Source organism: Podarcis bocagei (genome assembly GCF_964188305.1).
Source record: "Podarcis bocagei genome assembly, chromosome: 12".
In the NCBI taxonomy this organism is placed as follows: Eukaryota; Metazoa; Chordata; class Lepidosauria; order Squamata; family Lacertidae; genus Podarcis; species Podarcis bocagei.
Genome location: NC_138137.1, coordinates 18752171 through 18772609, shown reverse-complemented (window position 1 = coordinate 18772609; position 20439 = coordinate 18752171). Strand labels below are relative to the sequence as shown.

The 20439-nt window shown below is 43.1% G+C and overlaps 1 protein-coding gene across 6 annotated transcripts in view; it reads right to left on the bottom strand.

The window, feature by feature from the left end:
• NEK10 (NIMA related kinase 10) overlaps positions 1-20439 on the bottom strand; it is a 109874-nt gene that overhangs the window by 6994 nt on the left and 82441 nt on the right. For 5 of the 6 annotated variants that reach the window (XM_081164370.1, XM_081164373.1, XM_081164369.1 and 2 more), the window contains 3 exons: positions 12208-12308; positions 4475-4585; positions 531-639 (listed from right to left, as the gene is read on the bottom strand). In XM_081164370.1, coding sequence (XP_081020496.1) covers positions 531-639; positions 4475-4585; positions 12208-12308 — 321 coding nt within the window. Of the gene's footprint in view, positions 1-530; positions 640-4474; positions 4586-12207; positions 12368-20439 lie in introns of those variants that run through there. The other variant, XM_081164374.1, reaches the window with a different exon arrangement.

Here is a 20439-nt window from a genome sequence, read left to right as displayed (position 1 = left end):
TCAATTCCTAGGAGCAGAGGACCCCCTTCAGCCCCCTCAAAATCTGCTGGCAGGGGGCCGGGGGCCCTTCATATTGAGGGGGGTGGAGGAGTCTGAGCGCAGAGCGGTTCAGTGGCTGGCTCCTCCCGAGTGCGAGAGGGGAAGCCACGCCACATTGAGCTCCGAGCTAGGCCTCTTCCCCACAATGGAACATTGCGCATTGTGCCCATGATGTCACACAAGACAATGCCTCTTCTCAAGAGCTTCATGGCTAAGGGGTGTTTGAACCTGGGTCTCCCTGGTCTTCTTCTGAAATTCTAACCACTACATCTCACACTGATTCTCACTCTGTGTAGTTAGAATCGCCACATGGAAATGGTTTAAGGAGCAACTGTGCGGTTGTTTTCGTCCTATATGCCCTACACATTTAGCACACTGAACCTTGTTGGAGCTTAATGAGCATTTAGCAGGAGGAATTCATACTTGCTGAACAATGTCAACGCAAACAGCCGTTGGCAAAGGTTGCGCAACGTGGCTTTCGCCGGACTTACCTGGTCTGTCGTCGAGGACCAAAGTACTCCCCCCTGAAGAGTGCAATAACAACTGGCAATCTGCTGTCAAAAAGTTAGGCTCAATCAGCTCTGGGGAACCTTGGAGAAGCTGCACAAAGACCAAACACAAACAAAACACCTATTGTTTTCCTCCATAAATGTTATAGTTGGGAGTGAACACAGAACTGTAATTTTCTGAAGTAAGAAAAAAATTAAATAGCGGTAAGATTAGTTAAAATGTTTGCCATTCAGAAAGTGTGCAGACTTAGAAATATGAAACTGCTCTAAGGGAAAAGATGGATTAAAATTGAGGGAGGGACGGAAATTTGAACAAATTTCTGGATAGGGAATGAGGAACAGGAAGTGAATTGTTCAATATTCAATTGTTCAATAGAGCAGGCTTCCTCAACCTCAGCCCTCCAGATGTTTTTTGGCCTACAACTCCCATGATCCCTAGCTAGCAGGACCAGTGGTCAGGGATGATGGGAATTGTAGTCTCAAAACATCTGGCGGGATGAGGTTGAGGAAGCCTGCAAATAGAGTTTCACGCTGAGCATGAAAAACCTTGATATAACTATGTTTTAAAAATATTAGAAGCCATAGTGAAAAACAAACAAGGTTTTGAGTTTTCTTAAAACTTGCCTTGATATTTCTGTTATGCACAAATCCGCCACTCATACCCTGTCCTTTGCAGAGTCAAGTACCAAATACTGTATTTAATGCATGTTTGGCATGTGTTAAACTGTGCAGTCCAATGTAAATTTTAAAGGTACTAGATGAATTTGGTATAGAGTATCCCCAATGCTAAGTTCCACAGAGTCTATATGTAGACACTGGCCTGCTTTTCACCACAGCAGAGTGCTTGGGCCCACTGATGCTTGTGTGATTTCAGCCATTTTGATCCCTCCTGGGTGCTCAATCCTTTGGAAGTTGCTCAGAAAAGAAGCGACAACTGTCACAGCAGATGAAATATGGGAGGAAATTTCTAATCCTCAAAGTGACAGGTACTCATCCAAGCACTGCCTGGCTCAGCCAGGTGAATAGATTTCTGCAAATTTAAATTGGTAGAAGGTTTTCATATTATACACTATCAACTTCAATTTACAGTTTTTGGCTAAAGCCAGTGTTCTGTCGTTTTCAGTTTACAGAATTAGAAGTTCACAACTGAGAAGCTGCTGCTAGGTTCAGCTTTACTTCTGGGTGGGTATTTAACCCAGGCAAGAAGAAAAACAAGTACCCCTGTCCATAGTTATGGATCCCTCTTCCTGCTTCAGGAGAACCTTCTGCTCATTTCTATTAAGCCGCCATAGGAAATTCTCCAGGTGATCCATTTTCATTCATTTTAAAAACAGGTACAACAAAAGGAGAACAGAATTGAAAATGAACAGGTGGAATAGTTGAGCTCTAAATGTTATTCCGAGACCAAGAACTAATTTTGTCCAACTTTTCAAGGGGAAATGAATTACAGTACTTTCTAGATTACTTCTGCGCTATCAATACTGATTCCTGAGATGGACAGTACATGTTACATGAGAAAATATAACATCAGTGGGAGCTAATGAATTGGAATTTGGTAGCAACCAAATCAATCACGAAATAAAAGACAGGAAAAGACCTTGGAGACAACTTGGCCTGAGGTTGCTGGATATGAATATCGTGGAGAACAGAGACTCACTCTAGGAATCTGAAGCAGCCTTGGTAGATCTGCTGCCTGGGGTGTGGATGTCTATTTGCACAACCTCCAATACATCAAAGCAGAAAACTGGGACACTTTCTTCCAAGGTTGCGCACTGTGCAAGATTGCAGAACCGAAAGGTGCGCTTTTGGGGGGAATACCATCCAAAAACATGCATTTTGGGGCACCACACAAGAACACAGCCCTGAAAAAGCGCTTTTTTCAGGGTGACATTGCAACATCCAAAATGGCCGCTGTGCTCTCATGTGAAAAAAAACAGTATGTGCCAGGTATGTATTTGTTTCCACAGTGCTTTTCCTGTACATTCATAAACAAAGCAGCTATTACAAAGACAACAAAAATATCCAGTAGTGTCTCATCAAATCGGAAACTAAACCCTTTCACCACACAAGAGGGGATGCACAATATTATTTTCAGAACTAACAGATAAGCTTCAATCCAGAAATGCTCAGTTGCAATAAGGCATGACTTATTCATCAGTACGAAGCATAGCAAAAACTATTAAAGGGTATATGCACTATATGCTCGTAAGCATTTGCACCAAGATTAATAAAAAGGTGTATCTTTATTTGTCCCGTGCTTAACTTACAGGACACAGGCTGTGCTAGCATGGACATAAACAAATTAAGGCCCAGTGAATGCAGAGTAATGCCCAACACAGCAACGAAAGCACACACAAGAACAGATCTCTCAAGCTACTTTTGTATAGCACAGCATAGCTATCCTTCCTTGTGAGGTTTTTAAGCAGAGGTTGGGTGGCCATCTGTCATGGATGCTTTAGTTGAGATTTCTGCATTTCAGGGGGGTGGACTAGACGACTCTCGGGGTCCCTTCCAACTCTACAATTGTATGATCTTGGCGACACCTTTGTGGCTATGAAATACTTTTATCAGAAGTAGGGATAATGATTATAAAAACAACATAAACAAATGGCACATCCGTTTCTGTTAATAAGACCGCATTTGCCAAAGACAATGCAAGGCCTTTCTTTGTCTTGAGTCTTTTTGCGGCAGGGCATAAATATATATTATATCGCAGGTATTACATTTTGTGGAGGTGTTTGCATGTTACTAATCTTCTTGAGCCTGGGGGGTGCAAAATAAATAAATAAATATACATGAATTACACTGGCAGTTGCCACCTTCTGTGGGAACAACTGGAAAAATACTTGGCATGTTATGGGATCAAATGTGCTGCTGATGTCCTTTGGACTTGCTTTGCTAAGACACACTGTAGTCTTTGAAAAAGAATCGTCTGTGGTTTCAGCATTATCTACAAATAACTGTTCTGTGCTGGATGGTATCCAAAATACGATCTCACAAATAATATGGTAGCTGGAAAGCAATGACCCGAGTTAAGGCCTACTGGGCTGTGTCAATATTATCTAGCATCAAAGCACATTGGGACAGCTTCAGTGCTTTCTGGTCAGGCTGAGGAAAAACCCCTCAAGGTTTAAAGGGTAAAGCAGCCCTTCCTTTCAAGCCTCTGAATACATCTCTTTTTCTCTCTCTCTTCACATCCCTTCTCGTTCATCTGGGCTTACTCAACATCATCTCCGCTTGGTATGATAAGGCAGAATTCGGTTCTGTGAAGAACTGGCAAGCTTTTACTGTTACTCCTAAATTGATTATTCACAACAAAAAGCATTTCATGTAAATGGGAGATTAGAAGCATTATGCTGCTACTCTGACAATTCTGGAAAATTCTGTCTTGTGGGTTTGCTTCCCTTGGGGTTTCGTTTTGAAATCCCTACTTTCTGAACATAAAAGGAAATATAAGTTCTCTGATCTCCAATGATAATGGCTTTATGCCTCAGTCTATGAGAAGCTGCTAGGGTTTGTCTATGTGTATGTATATTTACACACACACACACACACACACACACACACACACACACACACACACACACACACACCACTGCTTGTCCAGACAAATGTAGTAGTTTTAAAACCTAAGGCTGTTGACTGTTGATTCTTAATTCCCCACTATAATGAAAGATTAAGGATATATTCAAATTAAAGTGAGGTAATTTTTAAAACATCTATCTCCAAGGCTTCTGGGTGAGTTGCTATGCGTGGACCTCCATTGTTCGTGAATAAAATATGACCATTAGCCTATGTAAATGCTTCACATCTGAATATGTAAAAATGTGCTTCCCTCTGCTCCCTGAAAATATCCCGTCCATATTTCAAGTAATCAGAGGAAGGGAATCATAATCACTCTGGGAGTGACCTTCAACATACTGCACCTTTTTAATTTCAGACTTCAAGTTACATGGGTTGCTCTGCTGGCTGAAGAGGGATTTCTTGAATCTCTCAATGACTCTTCTTTTCAAGTTGCAGTGTAAAGTTGGCGGAAGCTGTTTGAAGGTGCAAAAACAGTTATAGCTCGTTGTCGTTCTCTTTTTGCAAGTGGTGTCTGAGATACATGAAAGCATAAACTATTGATAACCAGCAAAGCACTGACCAAACAGCATATAAAATTTGACTTTTAAGAAAAGGCAGCTATGACTCAGTCTTTCACCTCCATAGTTTCCCATAAACTATTTACACCCATTTATCTCCCAGTCACTCCTACTGGCTGAAATGCCGCTTATTTAGCACTTCAGAGTGTAAAAAGCATTCCATGCTCCCAGTAAACCTGAATAAACTTGTAAGGTAACTTAGTATTATTGTACCCATATTGCAAGGATGAAAAGGAGAGGCTTGCCAGTAAGTTTATGGCAGAGCAAAATGTGAACTGCCCAATGGCAAGATATACTTCAAATACCATTTCGCATCACAGTAAATGTGTGGACTTTTTAAAATTTTAAACATGCATGAACTACATTTTCACCCAGTTTTGGATTTCAGGGTGACAAACACTGGAATTCAAAATCTACATATACAATAAAAAACATAATCAACAATGAAATAACATTATGAGGAACAAAACCATTGAACTAGTTAAAAATAACAACTTCTAAAAAGCCCTGGAAAATAAGGTTTCAACCTTGTGCTGGTAGTATTGTACTTGTACTGGTAGTACTTATGCCCAGTAAAGGTAAAAATGGTAAAGGACCCCTGGAAGGTTAAGTCCAGTCCAAGGCGACTATGGGGTTGTGGCGCTCATCTTGCTTCCGGGCCAATGGAGCCGGTGTTTGTCCACAGACAGCTTTCCGGGTCATGTGGCCAGCATGACTAAACCACTTCTGGCACAACAGGGCATCGTGACGGAAACCAGAGTGCACAGAAACACCATTTACCTTCCTGCCACAGTGGTACCTATTTATCTACTCGCACTGGCATGCTTTCGAACTGCTAGGTTGGCAGGAGCTGGGACAGAGCAACGGGAGCTCACCCTGTCGCGGAGATTCGAACCGCCAACCTTCCAAATGGCAAGCCCAAGAGGCTCAGTGGTTTAGACCACAGCGCCACCCCTGTCCCTTGATGCCCAGTACACCACCTTCAGGAGGACATTCCACAGGCAGGTGCCACGAGAAAAGGCCTCCTCTTTCATACATATGCACTTTTCCTAATGGTGGAAGGTGGAGAATGGCCCTCTCTTCTTCTGAGCAGTTCTGCTGCTCAGTGTTGACAAGTAATTGCCGTAACAGAAGGGCACCCCCTGCTCCACCAGGAACCCTGTAGCTAAGGGTGTCCCATCCAATTTCTCCCTGCTGCCATCACCCACTTGTTCTACAGTATACCATTACAGTTGTACAGTGGTACCTCGGGTTAAGTACTTAATTTGTTCTGGAGGTCTGTTCTTAACCTGAAACTGTTCTTAACCTGAAGCACAATTTTAGCTAATGGGGCCTCCCGCTGCTGCCACGCCGCCGGAGCACGATTTCTGTTCTCATCCTGAAGCAAAGTTCTTAACCTGAAGCACCATTTTAGCCAATGGGGCCTCCTGCTGCTGCCACGCCGCCGGAGCACGATTTCTGTTCTCATCCTGAAGCAAAGTTCTACACCTGAAGCACTAATTCTGGGTTAGCGGAGTCTGCAACCTGAAGCGTCTGTAACCTGAAGCGTATGTAACCCAAGGTACCACTGTATAATGCTTCAAGTCATGAAGCTGTCTTTAATCTCCATTTAAAAAATCGAGGTCAGGCCCTCATCCTAAGGTTCATAGGAGAGGGCAGGCTTAAATTGCCCTTGGTGCCAATTGTTCGTTCGGTTTCAGTGCCAGCGCTTAACCCGCCAAAATCTAAAACAGGAAAGGATAGGTGCGGTTCTGAGAAAGTCTATATTTTGCAACTGGCCCGCACACAAACATGGATTTATTTATTTATTTTGGGGGGGGGAGGCAGCGGCTTCCAGACAGACTTGGGTTCCAGAATCTCTGCTGCTGGAAAGAAAACACTGACAGCAGCTGAAGTCGCTGCACACAGCTGATAGAACAAAACACATACTGCCACGTTTTGGCTTGGACTAGAGGCTGCCTAGATTTGTCTGTCACTTAAGGATTATTTGCCAGCCAGAAACCAAACTGTGGGGAAGGAAGTTTCCTGCACATGTTCGTGGCAGCAAACCAAGGGCCCGAGAGGCTGGTTGCTCCCTGCTAAGGAAATGGAGCAAAGTTGTCTTGGTGGCTTTTCATTCCTAAATCTGTTTTCGGGGACTCAGATGTCAGATGAGTGGAAATAAGGTAAGAGGTTTACATAATCATTTTTTAAAAAAGCTTACATGGGTTTTTTTTACCCTCTCAGATCGGAATGAAACCTGTTGCCATGGAAACGGGATGGGAACGGCTGCTGGAAGCCCAGAACTAACAATGAGAGCTCTCCCCTTATGAACTTCAGCTTCTGCTGTTAAAGGAGATCTGCAGTTGATAGCTTTAAATAAACATCCTACGTGTTTTAAAGGGCTATATAGAAAAGGAGGAGAGGGGGCAGTTGAAGGCTCCAGGGATGGTCAGTGAGCTGTGTGTTTTGCGCTCCTATTTTAAAGACAGCCAAGAATTAATGAACATCCAGTGGAATGCTTAGGTAAATTAGTTCCTTTAGTCAGAAGGAGTAGGCATGTCCACTCAAGGCTTGATAGCGCATTAGGAAAAAAAGTGTGCCTGAAGGAAATGCCCAAGTATTGCTGTCAGGTAAACATCATATAAAAAGGTCAGAATGATAGAACAACTCTGGGTCCTCTAATGAGTCCTTTATAGTAGAGGTAATCAACCTTTTGTCTGTTGAGGGCCACATTTTACCCTTTGAGGTAATGTGTTGGGGGCCGCAAGCTGGTGGCGAGTCGATGATGGGCAGAGCCAGAGATAAAAGAGTTATGGATTAACTAATCTGGAATCAAGACCAAGATGTTGGGAAAGATGGAGGGCACAAGGAGAAGGGGACGACAGAGGACGAGATGGTTGGATAGTGTTCTCAAAGCTACCAGCATGAGTTTGACCAAACTGCGGGAGGCAGTGGAAGACAGGAGTGCCTGGCATGCTCTGGTCCATGGGGTCACAAAGAGTCGGACACGACTAAATGACTAAACAACAACAACATAATCTGGAATCAAGACTGCTCTGTGTCAGTTTGCACCATGCCTACCTCATAATTCTAATAAATCCTATGCTGACCCCCAAGCAAGTCCTACTGAGGACACCCTACAATAAATGCACAGATTATCATCATCATCTTTTAATGCAGCAGACCAGCAGAGCTCTGGAAAGCAAGTGAAAATAATTAGTTTCTTACTTTAGTGTTAATGTAAGGGTGAGAGAGAAAGTGTGTGTGTGTGTGTTCCACACACTTCCAATTTGTTCACATATAGCTGCAGAAATCAACTTCTTTTCTCATGCAACACAACCATTAAAAAATCTGGTTTTGGGGTTTTTTTTAAGTATTTTCGTCAAATTAAATAGTGTCCCTTCCTGTTCTGAACTTACATAAAAGGGGGGTACTTCAAAAAGCTAGGAAAAATGGGGAAACATACAGGAAGGAAGGAGCTTGATGGTACGGGGGAATGGGGCAGAATCACCTGTGCCTTGTGGACAATGATGGGTTTGTTTTTCCAATCTTAAAGAGTCCACTGGGCAAATTTTCAGCTTAGCATTACAAGCAGAAATTGTGAAAATGTACAGATTTTTATATAAACTTCGCTTCCTAATACTCCTCTTCCTAAGTGGAAGAAACACGTTTACCAACAGTAGATTCCAACTTAATCACAAAGCAATAACCACATTGGTGAAAAGCAGTACCCTGTGCTATACTATCAAGTCTAGGGTAGTAATTTTTGTAAATAAATAATTAAATAAATCACATTTGACTTTATAGTTCAGACTGTGAATGAAAGTAGATTTCTTTTCCTTGTAGTAGAAAATTAACCTCAGTAAGGAATCTCACCTTTTCTATATATAATATTGAGGGGGTCCCCTCCCCAAGCCTTTGGATAAATTCCAAAACCTTCCATCCTTTAGCCTTAAAGTGGAGCCACTCCTTTTGGGTGGTACAAATCTGCAACCTTGCAAGTAGGTAACTTAAGAATGGCAAATGCCCCCTTGCACTGACCACGTTGTTAAACCAAGAGAGTTGCTTCACACACTGTGTTGTAGTCCAGGTACAATACTATTGCACCTATAACAGGGTTTGGTTCTATTTCAATTAGGAGATAATTAGCAAGAAGGAATCTTAATGACGTAGCTAAGGAATATATTCCAGGAAAGCTCTGGCTGTATTAACTCAGCTTTGCAGCATGACTTCTGCTCTGGAGGTGGGGAAATTCATCCATTCAAAAGAGGGAAGTTGGTAAAACTTGATAAAGCAATAGGTCTAAGTTTCAAACAGGGGAAGTAAGAAATCTTACAACGTGTGATAAGACTGCCCTAGCAACTGAGAGGTCACAAACAAAAGAAACATCAAGAAGGGTGAATAACAGGATGGCCACAAAGGCGTAAAGGAAAGGTGGTGGAGTGAGAGGCCCAAGATAATGAATGAGAAAGGAGCTGGAGGCGTGGTTAGGAGCTGCACTAGGGTGCTGGTAAATTCAGACGGATGATCTAAATACACAATTGACCATGCATACAGAACATTTAGGGATGTGGGTGGTGCTGTGGTCTAAACCACAGAGCCTAGGGCTTGCTTATCAGAAGGTCAGCAGTTCGAATCCCCGCAACGGGGTGAGCTCCCATTGCTCGGTCCCAGCTCCTGCCAACCTAGCAGTTCGAAAGCACATCAAAGTGCAAGTAGATAAAAAGGTACCGCTCCAGCAGGAAGGTAAACGGTGTTTCTGTGCGCTGCTCTGGTTTCGCCAGAAGTGGCTTAGTCATGCTGGCCACATGACCCGGAAGCTGTACGCTGGCTCCCATGGCCAATAAAGCAAGATGAGCACCGCAACCTCAGAGTTGTCTGCGACTGGACCTAACGGGCAGGGGTCCCTTTACCTTTACAGAATGTTTACAGCACAATCCAACATCTATTTACTTAGAAGAGCTGCTGTGTCAAATGAGCCTTGCTCCCTAGCAAATGAGCAGTCAGTGAGGACAACATACTAGAATGTAGACGAAGCTTGAGAAAAGAGGCCTTCAGCAATTTGAGGAAACCAAGAGTAAGTGAAGCCAGGGCCAGTGACAGGCAGAGTCTCCCCCCCCCCCCACTACCTGGTTGTGAGAAGGCAGGCAGGTGGGGGCTGGCTGAGAGCAGACTGAAGTTGGTGCAGGATTTGATTCATGAGAAGCAGTCAAGTACAACATTCCTTGTTTTCCTAGAGTGGACATGCAGGGGAATGTTTGGTCCAGCCAGTCAAAACTTCCTGTTCCTCCTGGCTGGAGCATCCTTCGTTTGCATGTGACAAAAGGTGGGCATGACCTTACCTGTCCAGGTAACAAAAGAACGAGTCACACAGCACTCCCCTTCTTTTTGACTTCCTTCTTCGTTTGACCAGCTTTTAGCTAGGACTGTTCTGCTAGCTCTCAGCTAGCAGAAGCACTGGGATTACTCCCCCATATGGGATAGATCCACATGTACATATTTGTAGCATATTTGTAATCTGCCTTCAGGGATCCAACTATGAACTGATGTGAGTAAACTTCTTTTATTATCTTTGAATAAGATTGTGGCATGTTTATTCTTTTAAGAGGGATTCAAGGGAATTTGCCAGGAACGTACAATTCAATCTGAGACAGATTGAATTGTATAATAGTAAGAGGCTCACACGGGCCTGCAACCAGCTATCTGCTCTGCATGTAAAAAGGGGAATGTAACTCTGCAACATAAAGGAACTTGCTAGCACAAGCTAGGAAGGATATTAATAAACAATATATCCTCTCCTGCCACCCTGAACATTTCCACAGTTGGGTGGCCCATCCATCCCAATGGACCAGCCTCCACTGTGACTGGAGCACAGCTGAAAGGCTATCCTCATGCTATCTTCTCTTCAACTAATCCATCAATTTAGGCTTATGCATACACAACTTGGGGGAGTGGGACCACCTCAAACTACTACTTTTGACATCAGCAGGGCTAGAATGTGTTCCCAGGTGTGGATTATGATTCCAAAACCTTTTCAGACAGGACCACTTGAGTCCTGTTTACTATCTAGAGGGAATTGCGACAGTTAATTTAAATGCTGTTTTATGTTTCTTTTGACATGGCTGAAATGAAACTGATTTGCCAACTCAAAATGGCATAGCTAACAGTTCTTTTATTGCTCCTGTACAGCCCAAGGCGACCCATAAAGTCTTGTTTAAACACTGAGATTGTGTTACAAGGAAGAAAACTATAGTAGCTTGGAATGCCACCTGCGAAGGAAAGCGCTGCAGCTCAGTGGTAGAGCACATGCTATGCATAATGATGATGATAATGATAATAATAATTTTATTTATTATTTGTTTGTCGCCCATATGAGTGAGTTGCCCCAGCCACTCTGGGTGGCTCCCAACAGAACATCAAAAACACAATAAAACATCAAACATTAAAACTTCCCTAAATAGGGCTGCCTTCAGATGTCTTTTCTTTCCAGGCAAAAGGTCCCATGTTTGATCCCCACCAGCTTCAGGGAGGTCTAAGTGAGACCCTTGTCTGAAATCCTGGAGAGCTGCTGGAAGTCAGTGCAGACAGTACAAGGCTAGATAGCCTGTCTCAGTATAAGACAACTTTGTGTGTATGTTCTGCACCATCTTTTTGTAATTTTGGGCCTGGTTGGTGTTTATACTACTGCTGGCTTTTATTAACTATGTTGAGGTTTGTGACTGTAGTGAGTTTTGTTCTATAAGCTGCCGCAAGAGGACTTCTGCACTAAAAATATTTTAAATAAAGGAACTAAATATCCACGGACTCTTGCTTGCTTGGCTGGATGTAAGAAAGAGGTTGTGTGCTTGCAGCTCCTGGAGAAAAGCTGTAGAGCAGCTCTAAACATCTCTGAACCAAAGCATGTGCAGTCGTACCTTGGAAGTCAAACGGAATCCGTTCCGGAAGTCCGTTCAACTTCCAAAACGTTCGAAAACCAAATCACGGCTTCTGGTTGGCTGCAGGAAGCACGTGCAGCCAATCAGAAGCCGCAAAAGCCCCGTCAGACATCCGGGTTCTGAAAAAACGTTCGCAAACCGGAACAATCACTTCTGGGTTTGGGAGCCAAAACGTACGAGTTCCAGGGCGTTTGACAACCAAGGTACGACTGTATATAAGAAGCTTAAGCACAGAATGATCAGCTGAAGGAATACCAGAACTGGATGAGGAATCATTCTCAGGAACAGAGATCAAATTACAGAAGCATTAGAGGAGACTTCGCTCCATTTTATACAGGGATTTCCCTCCCCCCCTCCCCAAACTCCTTTCAGTGATAGGCTCCCCCTCTGCCAATGTTCTTTGGATTCTATTTTGGGGGTGAAAATGCAAGATTTGGATGCAATTAGAGAAAGTCAAAGAATGGAGTTAGATTCTATTCCATTCCAACCTTCCTCTCACACTTCTCAAGCACTAGTTAGGAGGAAGAAAACGACTGTGCTGCGCAGACAGAGCAATAAAAACAGGGACGATGGCACTAGAACAACATAATCAAAACGTACCTGAGTGATGTAGATAATCTTATGCAGCTGAATTAGAATCTGTTGAATAGGATCGCTGATCTGACGCACCTTCCGTTGTGACACAGCAATGCCTGCAGATGCTGCAGATGATAATGCTACAATCAGCAGTGAGAACCCATTTGCTGGCCTCAGTGTCTCTCTCATATGCAGAAGTGGAAGCCGGGGAGGGAGGAAAGAAAGGGAGTAAAGCATTTGGATTTTGCAGTTGGCCAGTGAATCAAATGCTTCCTCCCCATCTTACGATACGGAAATTTAACTTTATATCAGGAATTCGAAAAACAAAGCATTTCTGACGTTTTCCCAACAGGAAAGAGAAACAAGTAATCACCATAAATAGGGCAAAAAAATGCACTACAAATCAACGCCGGTTCCATAAAGTTTGTCAAATCACCATTTTTGCACAGATTTTCAGCATGCATGGGGGACGACAAAAGCCATTTTCAATCTTTGAAATCTGTATGGCAATATAATTTTATGTGTGCTTTGCAAGTAGATGAAAAAATCCATGAAAGCAATTCAACTTTATTCACAGTGTTGCATAAAAAGAGTACATTTTTATCTTCCCAGTTCTGTTTTCTGGCTCAGTACCATGGGATATGTGCTGCAAAACTTACAAATAGCTTGTTGTTTGAGGACAGTTAGTGTACTAGTCTACACGAATAACAATTCCTGCGCAGGATTTAAAATACAACTTCCTTAGTTTCTTACTAAGGTGTGGTGTCTACTGTGTAGGTGCCCATATATCAAGTTAGCACCAGTCCCTTTCCCCCCTGCACACACACTGATATTTAAAATTAGAACCTGTCAGGAGACGAGGTCCCTAATTCTTACTTTCGTGACACAGTTACATTACTACGAAGTGGTTTTCTCTCATCTTTTTTGCATGTTTAGATGCGATACCACCTCCACATGACAGAATGTAAATCTGCTAGCCGTGAAACACTAATTCACACATTTAAATAAGGGCAGAAAAATATTATCTCTAAACCATCACGCTGAATTCTAGAATCATAGATTTGCAGAGCTGGAAGGGACCACAAGCACCATCTACTTCAACCCTCTGCAATATTAGAATTTCAGATAAGCTGGAACGTACTTTTGCATTTAAGAACCGCTGGTGGAAATGTGTCGTTGAGAAGCTGACAAGCCCAAAGAATGGTGTTTGTGACTGGCAGGGACAGCGCGTCCCATTTCTCTGCTTGTGGCAAAGCCGAAATGTGCAACCTACCCTGCTGGTGCCACGCTGCCCCACAAGCCTTCCTTAACTGTGCTGAGCCGCGGTGGCAGCTTCCAGTGAGATTTTGTGAGATCTTGTTCGCTCTGTGAGAAGTCATGAGATTTAGGTAGTGGAGGGGTGCCACCTTTTGGACATCTTCCACTAGAAACAGCTGCCTGCCAGGGACCGTGCCGAGGAGGGCTGCACTGAGGAGCAATTGTGGGAGCCTCCCCCTCCCCCTGCTCCTGATATCTTCCCAGGAGTAGAAGCAGAAGTCTAGATTTGGAACAGTGGTTTGCAGAGGGACATGGTTCAGAAGGCAGAAGCTGGGAAATACTGGATGGGGAACAGCTAGGAGACGAAACACTGGGAGAAAGGGGGTTAACAGATTCACAGTCTCTGGACAGCATTCACACACACACACCTTCTCCAAAGTCAGGAAGAGTGCAGAAAGTGTCACAACAGAAAGAACAGAGGATAAAAGCTCAGATTACAAAATAAAGAAGTGACGTAGATTAATAGGGATGGAAGGGGGGGTAATCCTTAACTGGGAGCACCGCCATTCCTAGGAGATGGGTTCTTTGTTCTCTAGCTGTGATTATTAAAGTTTCTAACTGGTAAGAAGATTCATTTTCCTTTGTTCTGCTCATCCACTGCCATGGGGGGGGGGGAGGAAGGTGATTCCCCGAAGCCTGACACTGCCTCACCCTGTCTCACGGGCAGGCCAACCCTGTGATTGGGAGAGCACCTTTGAACTGATCATGGTCTTATCATCATCATTATCATCATCTAAGAATGTTGGGAATTTCTATCTCTTGGCAGCATGGAGCCAGCATGGTGTAGTGGTTAAGAGCGGTGGACTCGTAGTCTGGTGAACCGGGTTCGCTTCCCCGCTCCTCCACATGCAGCTGCTGGGTGACATTGGGCTAGTCACACTTCTCTGAAGTCTCTCAGCCTCACTCACCTCACAGAGTGTTTGTTGTGGAGGAGGAAGGGAAAGGAGACTGTTAGCTGCTTTGAGACTCCTTTAGGGGAGTAAAAGGTAGGATATCAAGTCCAAACTACTACTACTACTAATACTACTACTACTTGGCATGCAATCAGAGCATTATTGCCAAGAGGGCAGTATAAGGCAACTTAAATACTGAGTGGGGAAGGCGTGTGCCCTGCTGCCTACAAGTCAGAACTGAAGCCAGCATGATAATGATAGCAACTGGGTCAAAAGCGATGGCACAATAAGGTCTTTATGAAGATGATGCTTCTTTGAAGTGAGGCTAAGAATATTCCTTTGAAAAACTTAGGATCCTTCACTTGTATTCCATGCATAATGTATCAAATAAGTTGTCACTGATGGTGTTAAGTAAGAAAGGGAATGTAGATGAAAATGAAAACCCTTGAATCATTCCGTAAAAGAGTCACTGAAACTATCGCTTGAGTCCCAATCCAGCAACCTAATGTGAAAGTGGAGAAAACCTCAAAGTTTCCAAAGTTAAGCCAAGGCCTCACAAAAAAAAAGGCCTGGCATAAAGACATCTGAGCACACTTGCATTCTGCACTCTTGATTCTGGGAAATATATCATTTTTCCCCTCCTAACTCATTTCCCAGAAGGAGTTAAACCAACAACCACCAAATACAGTGTTTGTAGCAATTGAGAGTTTGAACATACTCAGAAACCTTCACTGCTAATAAGTGTTGGAAATGTAAAGAAACAGAGGCTACGTTTTATCATATGTGGTGGGAATGCAAGATGGTTTTAAAAATTAGGGAAATGATCTATAATGAAATGAAAAATATGTTCAGAATAGCCTTTGTTAAAAAACCAGAAGCCTTTCTATTAGGTATTGTAGGAGCGGAGATCCCAAAAGACCAGAAGGAAATGTTTATGTACGCTACGACGGCCGCCCTGCTATTGTTAGTCCAAAGATGGAAAGAGGAATCAGTCCTGACCAAAAAAGACTGGCAAAAAAAATTAATGGACTATGATGAAATGGCAAAACTAACTGGACAACTCAGAAATCAAGATGACAAGAAATTTAGAGATAGTACAGGATATTTGGGAGGGGGGAATTTGGAGTAGAAATGATATGCAGTTGAGAAGAAAATTTAAGGAACAGGTGGGGGGGTCACGGGATTCGGAGAATCCCGTTTTATGGATTTGATATTGTTTTTGTGTATATTTTTCTTAGTTTGTTGTTGTTGTTGTAATTGTTCATTTGTTTGTTTTGTATTATTTTTGTTGAAAACTTAATTAAAAAAATTAAAATAATAAATAATAAAAAGAAACCTGCACTGCTGGAAACCTAGGGAGAACTGTTGTTCTTTGCAAGACTCCTTGATACTGTCTCACATCTCCCCGCACCCAGCAACTTATAAGAATGAGAGTGCCGTTCCCACCATTTCTGGAGGGGATGAATTTGCCACACCCCTCCTCCTGTGGAAGAGGGAAGGTGATATCTCCCTAGGGGAGAATGTTATGGCCTTATGGGTGATTTCGCCCAATGGGAAGAGGTAGTGACAGGCTATTTAAGCTTGCTCCGCCCCCGCACACTTCCCTCTTTTTTATTCAGCATTTATTTATTTAATAAATATAACCTATTTATCCACATTTGGTTGTCTTGACTTTTCTTCCTGGTGTGCTGGCAAAGAGGACAGGGGGGGGAGAGAAACTGAGGTGATGTAGTCCCACGATATGAGTTTTTCTAAGCTTTGGCAAATTCTTGGGGAAAACTCAAACCTATCCCCAGAATTCTATTAAAAAAAGAAAAAGTCTCGGAAAGACCCAGCCCAACCCAAATTAAAATGGGCAGGTTTTGAACTGTTTATCAACTAAAAAGTCGCACTAAATAAAGAGAGGCTTGCAGGTTTTCTGAGGGGAAAAAGGTAAGAATCAAAAGGAATCTAAGCACCATGCCTTTGTCAAAGTCTAGTCACTGTACCAACAATATCTATGGCATTATTGTGTGACAAAGCTTAAAAGAGGCATTTTGTGGGGCTTGGCAGAGCTTTACACTTGACCGATCCCAATATTTCCTTCCCTTTTGGGCACTGATTGTGCAGAAAGATACTGCTGCTAATACTAATCTTGAAAAGGTTAACATTCCCTTCAATATCTCTGAAGAATGGTACTGCCATTGCTAGCTGAAACTCCTTTGTAACGTCTCGCAATACGATTTCACATCAAGATCAGGTATTATGCAGCTTGGCCAACAATTAATTCACTTACCCAAGCAAACTATTTCTGCTAAGCAATTCAGCAAAGCACACAATACAAATGGCACACGGTAGAAGTATTGAGAATTTAACAATGCACAGATAAACAGAATAGGCACTGGCCACTTAAATTAAAAATGTCATCATAACTGAGCACCACTCAAGGGAAAATATTAATCCAAGCTCTAAGAATCAGTGGAAGAATATTGCTTGTTCAACCTGTTGATAATCAAAAATAGTTAAATAATAAACTATGAAGCATTCATTGATGAAGCAAAATATAGGTAAAGGTAAAGGGACCCCGACCATTAGGTCCAGTTGTGATATACCGGCTGACAAAAAAAAGTAGGATCTAGCAATCAAAATACCAAAAGGTTCTAATTATTGCATATATAAAGGTCATATTTATTCCATATGTCTTATGGCGTCCCCGTGAGCATCAACAATGCACAAATATCTGCAGATTTTAATTGGATGCATCACATTTGAATCACTCTTTGAATCACTCCCATCTTCTTAGATGGGGCAGGAGAAGGGAACCCCTTATAAATGCAACATATATCTACTAGTCCTTGTTTCATGAAATAGGATCAGGGTTACTAATAAGGAGTTTTTTGCGTTATGGCAAAAAGAATAATGTCCTCTGTATTTGGGTATTTGTAACTTGAGTAAGGTGCCCTGATCTGCCAACAGGCCATCTGGCAAGCAAAGAGATTAGCAGCATAAACACAAGTACAATTTCTCATGCATTCTTCTGTTCCTGTGTTGGAACTCCATCGTTGCTTTTCTTGCTAAGTTTGTTTTGGGATCTGCCTGAATCCTGATAAAAGATGCTGTTGGTGGTGTCTGGATCTTAGAAATATGAGAATGACTTGCTCTTGAAAGGGTTTCAGGTACATATTCTGGGAGTGCTCTCTAATACGACCACAACACTTGGCCACAGTGACCCACCCTCTGATAACCTCCCATCCTGGCTTAATAGATTGCATTCAACACAGGGCTGCTCTTCCAGATGTCTTAGAAACTGCAGCTGATGAAAACAAATTTATTAAAAAAATATAAAAATTAATTATTTATACCCCACCCATCTGGCTGGGTTTCCCCAGCCACTCTGGGCAGCTTCCAACAAAAGATTAAAAATACATTAAAACATCAGTCATTAAAAACTTCCCTAAAGAGGACTGCCTTCAGATGTCTTCTAAAAATCAGATAACTGTTTATTTCCTTGACATCTGATGGGGGGGGGCATTCCACAGGGCGGGTGCCACTACCGAGAAGGCCCTCTGCCTGGTACCTTGTGACCTCACTTCTCACAGTGAGGGAACCGCCAGAAAGCCCTCAGAGCTGGACCTCAGTGTCCGGGCTGAACGATGGGGCTGGAGACGCTCCTTCAGGTATACTGGGCCAAGGCCGTTTAGGGCTTTAAAAGTCAGCACCAACACTTTGAATTGTTCTCGGAAACGTACTGGGAGCCAATGCAGGTCTCTCAGTACCGGTTATATGGTCTTGGCGGCCACTCCCAATCACCAGTCTAGCTGCCGCATTCTGGATTAGTTGTAGTTTCCAGGTCACCTTCAAAGATAGCCCCACACAGAGCGCATTGCAGTAGTCCAAACGGGAAATAACCAGAGCATGCACCACTCTGGTGTGACAGTCTGTGGGCAGGTAGGATCTCAGCCTGTGTACCAGATGGAGATGGCAGACAAGCTGCCCTGGACACACAATTGACCTGTGCCTCCATGGACAGCTGTGAGTCCAAAATGACTCCCAGGATGCGTACCTGCTCCCTCAGGGGCACAGTTGCCCCATTCAGGACCAGTCCCCCACACCTGCCTGCCCCCTGTCCCCCAAAAACTGTACTTCTGTCTTGTCAGGATTCAGCCTCAATCTGTTAGTGATGTCACCAGCCAAAACAATGTGGCGCTGGTCCTTCAAGTTTCTCACTGGCTACCAAATAGTTTCTGGTCTGAATTCATGGTTCCACAAATGACATGTAAAGCCCTAAGGGGCTTGGGAACTATATGTGAGTGAGCACATCTCTATATATATATTCCTGCTTGTGAGTGGAGATGTTCTGGGGAGGACCTGCCACTGGAACATGCACGCTCGGTGGGTACATGTGGGTAGGCCTTTTCCACCGTGGTACCCCAGTACTCCCCAAGTGTGGCTGACAACCATGCTACCGAAATCCAGGTGCCAGGTGAAACTTGGGTATTGGCGCTGTGTTTGATATTGTTGACCCTGTTTTATTGTATTTTCTCTGCAGTATTATTATTTTTTAAGAACTGAGATGTTGTCATTTTATTGATTTTATTGTGATGCACCCAGGATACAAATAGCCTAAATAAATAAATACATGTTCTTCAGCACCTATGAAAGGTCAGACAGTCTGGTAGTGTTAAGACTAGCAATAAGCTAGGTTTATTTTAAGGGCTACGGTAGAAGGAGCCAACTAGCAGCTCTCAGAGACTACATCTTTTTTGAAATACCTCAAAATCATATTCCTTGTCATGAAACCCATAGTAAGACACAGGCAATGGGACCTTTAAGCCTTCCCCCTTTCAGTGTGAAAAGCAAGACCGTAAGTCTTCTCCTTATTTAACAGCAATTAGAAGATGAGGTGCAAAAAAAAAAAAAAAAAAAAGAGGCCTGGAGGAGTGCCAAGCTATGTTGCACTTAATTGCATGCGGGAAAATAATATTCTTTGTGACAATGCAGTGTCGTAGGGGCAATTTTCAGAAGTGCCAGGAGTTGGGGGCATTGAGCCACTGCTGCTGTAGGGGGGAAGCAGCAAGTGGGAGAAAGATAAACCCACCCCAGCTGCTTCTCAACTGAAAGTAATGCTACTCCCCCCAAAGTGGTTTTCAGAAAGCAAGCAAGCAAGCAAGCAAGCAAGCAAGCAAGCAAGCAAGAAAGAAAGAAAGAAAGAAAGAAAGAAAGAAAGAAAGAAAGCCATCAGATTTTCTTTACATGCAGTTTCATGTGTTGGGTAATTTCACCTGGACAGCATCTCTGCTGCTGTTCTTACTAGAGAAGTCTGGGAGGGAGTTAGTTAAAAAGACTTTTGCCTGAGTCTTGGAGTTAGCAGTTGACATACAGAATAAGGCCTTGGCTGTTGTTCACACTGAGGAGGAGAGTATTAATAGGCCCTTTGCTGATATCTTGTCTCGTATGTAAATCTTTGCTGCAGATCTAGAGTTTCTGGTCCTTCGAACCCTGGTTCCATTTAAAATATGGATCCTGTTAAAAAGTAATTTTCAGCCAAGGTGCTGCACAGTGCTCTTTTTCTAAAAAAATATACATTTAGGGATACTCTCATTTTGACTCAAGAAAATCACCATTTTATAGTTCAAATCAGGGGGAAATAAATATAGTAAATGGACAAAAGTACAAAGATTCACAAAATATTTAGGGGTATGCGTACCCCTGAGCCCCCCCCGAAAAAAGCACTGGTGCTCCACAATAGATCTTATCGTTGAAAGAGAGGACTAGGTAGGTAAAGGACCCCTGGACGGTTAAGTCCAGTCAAAGGTGACTATGGGGTTGTGGAGCTCATCTCGCTTTCAGGCCGAGGGAGCTGGCATTTGACCACAGACAGCTTTCTGGGTCTTGTGGCCAGCAGGACTAAACCGCTTTTGGCACAACAGAACACCATAATGGAAACCAGAGCGCATGGAAACGCTGTTTACCTTCCCGCCACAGTGGTACCTATTTATCTACTTGCACTGGCATGCTTTCAAACTGCTAGGTTGGCAGGAGCTGGGACACAGCAATGGGAGCTCAC